Source organism: Dreissena polymorpha, chromosome 5, assembly GCF_020536995.1.
Source record: "Dreissena polymorpha isolate Duluth1 chromosome 5, UMN_Dpol_1.0, whole genome shotgun sequence".
Taxonomy (NCBI): Eukaryota; Metazoa; Mollusca; class Bivalvia; order Myida; family Dreissenidae; genus Dreissena; species Dreissena polymorpha.
Window position 1 is genome coordinate 125,973,107 of NC_068359.1, and position 9,466 is coordinate 125,982,572.

At 38.9% G+C, this 9,466-nt stretch overlaps 1 protein-coding gene across 1 annotated transcript in view; it reads left to right on the forward strand.

The window, feature by feature from the left end:
• The window catches only part of LOC127831619 (uncharacterized), a 22,057-nt gene extending 14,193 nt beyond the window's left edge, over positions 1-7,864 (forward strand). Inside the window, exons 2-3 of the mRNA XM_052356598.1 lie at positions 1,515-1,674; positions 7,722-7,864. Of these exons, the coding sequence (XP_052212558.1) occupies positions 1,515-1,674; positions 7,722-7,864 (303 nt within the window). The remainder of the gene's footprint in view (positions 1-1,514; positions 1,675-7,721) is intronic.
• Positions 7,865-9,466: the final 1,602 nt, after the last annotated feature.

The window sequence follows — 9,466 nt, forward strand, 5'->3', positions numbered from 1 at the left end:
TCTGACATGTGCGCTACATGTAAGGGTAGCTTAGGTAAACAGGTATCAGCTACTTTGGTTGGAAAATGTTTTTTAGGTATTACAAATGAGCGATTCCCGTTTATATTTACTGTTAACATGCGTTCAACATTTTTTTAAATATGTTTTAACTTAACAAGACTAGTACGATGTATTATGTCAGGGATCATATTTTTTCGGTTTTGTTGGTCCTAGACCGATTGGGGTCATGAAAGACCGATTGAAAATCCCAAACAGTCGGTCCGATTCTGGTTGCTAAAATTCCCAAGTCATGAAATCGATTACACAGTGCACATGCTTACACACCCTATATGTGCGCTTTTATGTGGGTTATAACTGCGCTTAAAGTGAGTTAAATGTGCGCTTTTTTAAATAGCGCACGTTTAACCCACATAAAAGCGCACATTTACCCACAAAAAGCGCACAGTTTCTTGTTTGTTTGTTTTTGTTAAAAACTCAACCGGTAAGAAAAAGCGCTCATAAAACGCAGTGCCAATACAGCCACGTTTAACACACGCAAAAGTACTTAAAACGTACATTTTACACTCTTTTTTGTGAAGGGAAGACATGTCTTTGTAGCAAGCAGTATTGATTTAACACAAGTAATGTCTTTGTAGCAAGCAGTATTGATGTTACACAAGTAATGTCTTTGAAGCAAGCAGTATTGATGTTACACAAGTAATGTCTTTGTAGCAAGCAGTATTGATGTTACACAAGTAATGTCTTTGAAGCAAGCAGTATTGATGTTACACAAGGCATGTCTTTGTAGCAAGCAGTATTGATGTTACACAAGTAATGTCTTTGTAGCAAGCAGTATTGATGTTACACAAGGCATGTCTTTGTAGCAAGCAGTATTGATGTTACACAAGTAATGTCTTTGAAGCAAGTAGTATTGATGTTACACAAGTCATGTCTTTGTAGCAAGCAGTATTGATGTTTCACAAGTAATGTCTTTGTAGCAAGCAGTATTGATTTTACACAAGTCATGTCTGCAGCAAGCAGTATTGATGTTACACAAGAAATGTCTTTGAAGCAAGCAGTATTGATGTTACACAAGACATGTCTTTGTAGCAGGCAGTATTGATGTTACACAAGTAATGTCTTTGAAGCAAGCAGTATTGATGTTACACAAGATGTGTCTTTGTAGTAAAGGTTGACTTTGACATTGATCTACTTTGAACTAAGACTTGAACTAATTCAGAAGGTAAAATTTATTGGTTAACCCAAATTGATTCACTTAACATCATTATCAATACTACTTCATATTCAATTGAAGCTTTAATACTTTAATGAAACACTCAGCAAGCTCAAATCACGTGACCTCATTTTTCTTGACATTTACCAGATTTTGGACTGAAACGAATGAGCCAATAAATCAATACTGACAAGTCTTCCATAAAGGGTAACAGCTGTTATTGAACGCAGTATCTTGTTCTGATTAAAGGTAGTAAAATAAACAATGACATTACTTTTTACAGTTTATCTTTGATTTTCAGTTAGACAAGCAGTTGAAGTTGTTGTTGGAGACTGCATCAGTGCGTTGTATACCAGGTGGAGAGGGAAGACCAGCTGATCATGTGGATGTTGATGTGCTGAGAGGCAAATGTCAGGACATGGAGGCACAGATCACCACACTCAACATGGACTCCATACTCTGTGAGTACATAGACCTCAATATGGACTCCATACTCTGTGAGTACATAGACCTCAATATGGACTCCATACTCTGTAACTACATAGATCTCAACATGGACTCCATACTCTGTGAGTACATAGACCTCAATATGGACTCCATACTCTGTAAGTACATAGATCTTAACATGGACTCCATACTCTGTGAGTACATAGACCTCAATATGGACTCCATAATCTGTAAGTACATAGACCTCAACATGGACTCCATACTCTGTGAGTACATAGACCTCAATATGGACTCCATACTCTGTAAGTACAGTCAATCTTGTATTAAGAGACCACTCAAGGGAGTAATCAAAAGTGGTCTCTTAATAAAATGTTCTTTAAATAAAAAAGGCCATTCTGGACGAATGCTCACCCTCAATTTGAATCTATATGAAGGATAATCTCTTTTGTCCACAATGATTTTAACTTTTATAATAAAAAGAATATAAACACAATACATAAACAATATTTTACTTGGGTGTTTTATTTTTTCACTTATTATAAATTATCATTTATTATAAATGAATTGTGTGTACATATTTATTTGCAAAAACAACAAAGAATTTGGCTAAAAATGTGCTGAGAAACGAAGCTAAGCAGCCAGTGGAAGCCTTGAAACATCTCAATTTCTAAGTCGGACGCAAATCTAAGGGCCTGAGCACAAATGAGAGGGCCTGACACAGGCATTTTTCTCGATGCTGCATCCTTAAACCATGTTAACACAAGATCATTAATGTCCTCGTTCCTCGTGCAGCTCGCGCGTTTTTTTTCACCTGTCACATTATTTTCCACGTCTTCAAGCACCTCGGCTTTACGCTTAAGAATGTTCTGAATTTGAGTTTTACCGACTCCAAACTCATCTGCGATTTTACGTGCACTTTTACTCTTTGACAATTCCAAAACCCGAATTTTCTCGTTCAACGTTAACACTTTTCGTTTTGACATTTTAATTTCTGCATGTACGCTTAAAGAAATCTGACTCGATTATGATACATAATGAGCTGAAAAAATTAAAACACATCAATTGAAAACAAACAAACATACCTGATTGGAAAATTTATTAAGTAAATAACAATGTGATTGGCTAACAAATATATGCTAATTAGCATAATTACAAATTGGTTATGTACGAATTTCGACAGATGTTGCCGATTAATAGTTTATTTTCCGCACTTCTCAGGAAATGTTTGTCGCGTACAGTGCAATGTTTCTGCACCTGTAATCTTTACTCGAGAAAAATCGGCGTTGACTCTTAACGTTTCACATAGTAAACTATTTAAGGTGTAGACTGTGCGTAATACGTTCCTCTATTACTCAACTCAATAAATTGATACGCAGTCTACAACAATACCGGTCAGAACCGGTCAACGAGACAAAGCATAATCATAATGGTTGGTGTGAAAACAAAGCAGAGGTGTAACAGTACATCTTATCGGCTTTGATAAACAATAAAACGGATTTGTCCCTGAAAGATCAATAGATTTACCACTTTTACCTCCTAGTTGTCGCTTAATTCAAGATTCGGACATCAAAATGTATATTTCAACATGTCCATTTATAGAACTGATTCACCTCGTTTGTCAAACATTTATTCGACACGTAATGCGCTTTAACAAATTTTCGTTGAATTAATTACGCACACTTGTAAATGTTTCGTCCGATAATCGATAGTTAGAAGACTGATGATGGCAACCGGCCGTGATCCTCGTGGACAACGTGAATTTCATGCATAATTCCGTCAAAACATTTATTCGACTCGTAAAGTGTGTAAACAAATTATCGTTGAATTTATAACGCAACGGCTAATATTTGTTGAAATCTGAAATGGGAATAATTAAATTTGTAATCCGAAACCCATTACCGTAAGTCGATGTTTTTAATCCGAAACACACTTCCGAATGTAAATGTTACCGCAACGTTAAATATTTTGCTTCAAATTAGCAGTGCAAATTTATTTTGTGTCGAATCTTTTTCTCAATTAAAAAGAGCGCGAAAATTATGCAGCATGTACAACGTCGCGTCTATTGCATACAAATGGCGTGTATTGAGCGTTTTAACAAGCACACAACAGGTCAGGGGATTGACGCATATTCAGAGGCAATATTTCATCAAATCTATAAATAGTCACTTAAAAAATGGCAAGGTTTGTGTTAAAGAAATAACTGAAAGCTTTTATCGTAAATATTTACCAGAAAGAGATTGATAAAAACGGAATAAACGGGATTATCGGGTAATAAATAGAAACTTGAAAAATAGTAAGTATACAGTAATAGAGTCGGGTTGAAACGGATGTATTGGGGAATCGTTCGAGTCGGGATTTTACTATATGTGCGGAAAAGTTTTAAAACAGTTAAACAATATAAAAAAAGTATATTTTTAAATGACTGGGGGATTTTTTGAAGAGTCATAGCGCACCAAACGACGTCTTTTGACGCTGTTTTTTTAGTTATAACGCACCACAGAACGTTAAATTAAAAAAAAAAATCAACGTAGGGAGGGGACACCCCTCCCAAACCCACCCACGGGGCGCCTGAACAAATTCCTGGGGAAGGCACTGGAACATGGACTCCATACTCTGTAACTACATAGATCTCAACATGGACTCCATACTCTGTAACTACATAGATCTCAACATGGACTCCATACCATGTAAGTACATAGATCTCAACATGGCCTCCATACTCTGTAACTACATAGATCTCAACATGGACTCCATACTCTGTAACTACATAGATCTCAACATGGACTCCATACTCTGTAAGTACATAGAAATCAATATGGACGCCATACTCTGTAACTACATTGATCTCAACATGGACTCTGTAAGTACATAGATCTCAACATGGACTCCATACTCTGTAACTACATAGATCTCAACATGGACGCCATACTCTGTAACTACATTGATCTCAACATGGACTCTGTTAGTACATAGATCTCAACATGGACTCCATACTCTGTAAGTTCATAGATCTCAACATGGACTCCATACTCTGTAAGTACATAGATCTCAACATGGACTCCATACTCTGTAAGTACATAGACCTCAATATGGCCTCCATACTCTGTAAGTACATAGATCTCAACATGGGCTCCATACTCTGTAAGTACATAGATCTCAACATGACCTCCATACTCTGTAAGTAAATAGATCTCAACATGGACTCCATACTCTGTAACTACATAGATCTCAACATGGACTCCATACTCTGTAACTACATAGATCTCAATATGGAGTCCATTCTCTGTAAGTACATAGATCTCAACATGGACACCATACTCTGTAAGTACATAGATCTCAACATGCACTCCATACTCTGTAAGTACATAGATCTCAACATGGACTCCATAGTTTGTGAGTACATAGATCTCAACATGGACTCCATACTCTGTTAGTACATAGATCTCAACATGGACTCCATACTCTGTAAGTACATAGATCTCAACATGGCCTCCATACTCTATAAGTACATAGATCTCAACATGGACTCCATACCATGTAAGTACATAGACCTCAATATTGGCTCCATACTCTGTAAGTATATAAAACTCAACATGGCCTTCATTCTCTGTTAGTACATAGATCTCAACATGGACTCCATACTCTGTAAGTACATAGATCTCAACATGGACTCCATACTCCGTTAGTACATAGATCTCAACATGGACTCCATACTCTGTAAGTATATAGATCTCAACATGGACGCTTTACTATGTAAGCGAAACAAGAGATGTCATTAGCGGTTTTTTTTCCTCATGGGAAGTCTATTGATCTCAGCCTTACCAGGCAGCCCCAACCTGTCTATTGATCGCAACCTTACCAGGCAGCCCCAACCTGTCTATTGATCTGGACCTTCAGGCAGCCCCAACTCGTCTATTGATCTCAACCTTACCTGGCAGCCCCAACCTGTCTATTGATCTCAACCTTACCAGGCAGCCCCAACCTGTCTATTGATCTCAACCTTACTAGGCAGCCCCAACCTGTCTATTGATCTCGATCTTCAGGCAGCCTCAACCTGTCGATTGATCTCAACCTTACCAGGCAGCCCCAACCTGTCTATTGATCTCAACCTTACCAGGAAGCCCCAACCTGTCTATTGATCTGGACCTTCAGGCAGCCCCAACTTGTCTATTGATCTCAACCTTACCAGGCAGCCCCAACCTGTCTATTGATCTCAACCTTACCAGGCAGCCCCAACCTGTCTATTGATCTCAACCTTACCAGGCAGCCCCAACCTGTCTATTGATCTCAACCTTACTAGGCAGCCCCAACCTGTCTATTGATCTCGATCTTTAGGCAGCCCCAACCTGTCTATTGATCTGGACCTTCAGGCAGCCCCAACCTGTCTATTGATCTCAACCTTACCAGGCAGCCCCAACCTGTCTATTGATCTCAACCTTACCAGGCAGCCTCAAACTGTCTATTGATCTCGATCTTACCAGGCAGCCCCAACCTGTCTATTGATCTCGATCTTCAGGCAGCCTCAAACTGTCTATTGATCTCAGCCTTACCAAGCAGCCCCAACCTGTCTTGATTGCAGCCTTACCAGGCAGTCTCAAACTGTCTATTGATCTCAGCCTTACCAGGCAGCCCCAACCTGTCTATTGATCTCAACCTTACAAGGCAGCCTCAAACTGTCTATTGATCTCGATCTTACCAGGCAGCCCCAACCTGTCTATTGATCTCGATCTTCAGGCAGCCTCAAACTGTCTATTGATCTCAGCCTTACCAGGCAGCCCCAACCTGTCTTGATCGCAGCCTTTCCAGGCAGTCTCAAACTGTCTATTGATCTCAGCCTTACCAGGCAGCCCCAACCTGTCTATTGATCTCGATCTTCAGGCAGCCTCAAACTGTCTATTGATCTCAGCCTTACCAGGCAGCCCCAACCTGTCTATTGATCTCGATCTTCAGGCAGCCTCAAACTGTCTATTGATCTCTGCCTTACCAAGCAGCCCCAACCTGTCTTGATCGCAGCCTTACCAGGCAGTCTCAAACTGTCTATTGATCTCAGCCTTACCAGGCAGCCCCAACCTGTCTATTGATCTCAACCTTACCAGGCAGCCTCAAACTGTCTATTGATCTCGATCTTACCAGGCAGCCCCAACATGTCTATTCATCTCGATCTTCAGGCAGCCTCAAACTGTCTATTGATCTCAGCCTTACCAGGCAGCCCCAACCTGTCTTGATCGCAGCCTTACCAGGTAGTCTCAAACTGTCTATTGATCTCAGCCTAACCAGGCAGCCCCAACCTGTCTATTGATCTCGATCTTCAGGCAGCCTCAAACTGTCTATTGATCTCAGCCTTACCAGGCAGCCTCAAACTGTCTATTGATCTCAATCTTTGGCTTTGGTCCATATGGAATATGAGACTACCTTGGTGGTCACTACTGTATTAGAGGGCCCTCACTGTTTTAATTTCGTAATGACATACAATAGAGTATTGTGATACATGTATGCTATTATCATACAGATCAGTATAACCATAGAAGAACTGTGTATGGTCTAAATATCTGTTTGTACATGTATATGTTGTTTAAAAAGGATTCATTTTAAGTAAGAAATATAAAAGTTTAACATACTTTTGAGTATGTATATTTGTTACAAAAACATGCAAAAGATTTTCTGTGACACTTGACTAGTTATATTGCAACATGTAATGCACATGTTTCAAAATCTGAAAGATGCGTATTGCGAAAAATGTGAAAGTATGAATGATTCTGCATCTCCCTTGACTATTATTTGTAGTGCATATACTTAATGACATTTTTGAAAAATACACAAATCTGTTAGTGGTCCATTATTATACTACTTATAAGATTCAACTGGTATTCAGATATTTCATTGTTATTATAAAAAATAAACATTACAAAAGTATAATGTGTTGCTTGAAATATAGAATTCCAAATATTAAAGTTGTTCTACACATTAAACGATTGAAAATGTATTAGATGGAAAATTAATTGGTCCTGATAAAGCATTAGACTTTGCAATTGTGAAGTGAGAGTGGTGTGCTGTATTACAGTGCTGCCCAATGATCACGATGTCCGCTACCACGTTCTGAAGAGAGACTTGGAAACACGAATCAGGCAGTACAGGGAATGCCTTGAATTTCTGGAGTATCAGGACAAATATTTGGATCAACAATATGAAAGGCAAGTGTTGTAAATGTGTCCTAGGGCTTTTGGTGTCTGATTGCTTCCACTGAATAAAGTGGGTCACTGTGTCAAAGTGCTGGAGCTTTGTGTTATTGATCAGTAATTAGTTGAGTGTGTTTTTATGTCCCCCACCACTATAGTGGGGGACATATTGTTTTTGCCCTGGTTTGTTGGTTGGTTTGTTTGGGCAAACTTTAACATTTGCCATAACTTTTGCAATATTAAAGATAGCAACTTCATATTTGGCATGCATGTGTATCTCATGGAGCTGCACATTTTGAGTGATGAAATGTCAAGGTCATCCTTCCAGGTCAAAGGTCAAATATATGAGTCAAAATCGCTCATTTAATGTACACTTTTGCAATATTGAAGATAGCAAATTGATATTTGGCATGCATGTGTATCTCATGGAGCTGCACATTTTGAGTGGTGAAAGGTCAAGGTCATCCTTCAAGGTCAAAGGTCAATTATATGGGGACATAGTGTTTCACAAACACATCGCTTGTTTTCCACTATTTTGGGAATAGAACCATCAGGGCTATTTGGATTTGAGAAATTGCGTCATTTTGACTTAATGTGGAATTTCTTATTTTAAAAAAACAAAACACTTTCAATTAGTTATGTTATGCAGTCATTTCCAGGGAAAATGTGTATTTTTAGCTCACCTGAGCACAACGTGCTTATGGTGAGCTTTTGTCATCGCCTTTTGTCCGTCAACATTTTGCCTTGTGAACACTCTTGAGGCCACATTTATTGTCGGATCTTCATGAAACTTGGTCAGAACATTTGTCCCATTGATACCTTGACTGAGTTCGACACTGGGTCATGATGGGTCAAAAACTAGGGAACTAGGTCAAAAAAAGAAAAACCTTGTGAACACTGTATAAGTCACATTTGATGCCCAATCTTCATGTAACTTTGTCAAAATGTTTGTCTAAATGATATGTTGGTTGAGTTCAAAAATGGTTCCGGTCTGTTGAAAAACATGGCCACCAGGGAGTGGGGTAGTATTCCTTATATGGCTATAGAGAAACCTTCTGAACACTCTAGAAGTCACAATCTTTGCCCAATCATCATGAAAATTGGTCAAAACATTGGTTTTATCGATATCTCGGACCAGTCCAGATCGGTGAAAAAACATGGCCGCCAGGGGGCGGGGCAGTTTTCTCTGTATGTATACAGTCGAAACCAGATGGCTCGAACTCGCTTGGCTCGAATTTCCGGTTGGCTCGAACTCGCATCAAAGCATCGATTTTGTATGCCTATATATTCATATAAAATTTTGTCGGATGGCTCGAACTCGCTTTGCTCGAATTATCGGATGGCTGGAACTGTTTTCACAGTCCTGGCTACAGTTTTCACACGTTCATTTGTTCGGGTGGCTCGAACTTGCTTTGGGTCCCAAAATGTTATTTGATTAGGACCACTTGATTAAAGGCACGCACAAATTAATTTAACACAAGTCGCATAAACTGTTAATCGATTATGAACGCTTGATTAAAGGCACGCAATAATTGATTTAATACCTGTTTGCTTACATGTCATCGACTCAATTGTTAATTGATTTGAGTAAAAGATGACATTTTGTATAAGATCTGGCGTTCTTGTAGAT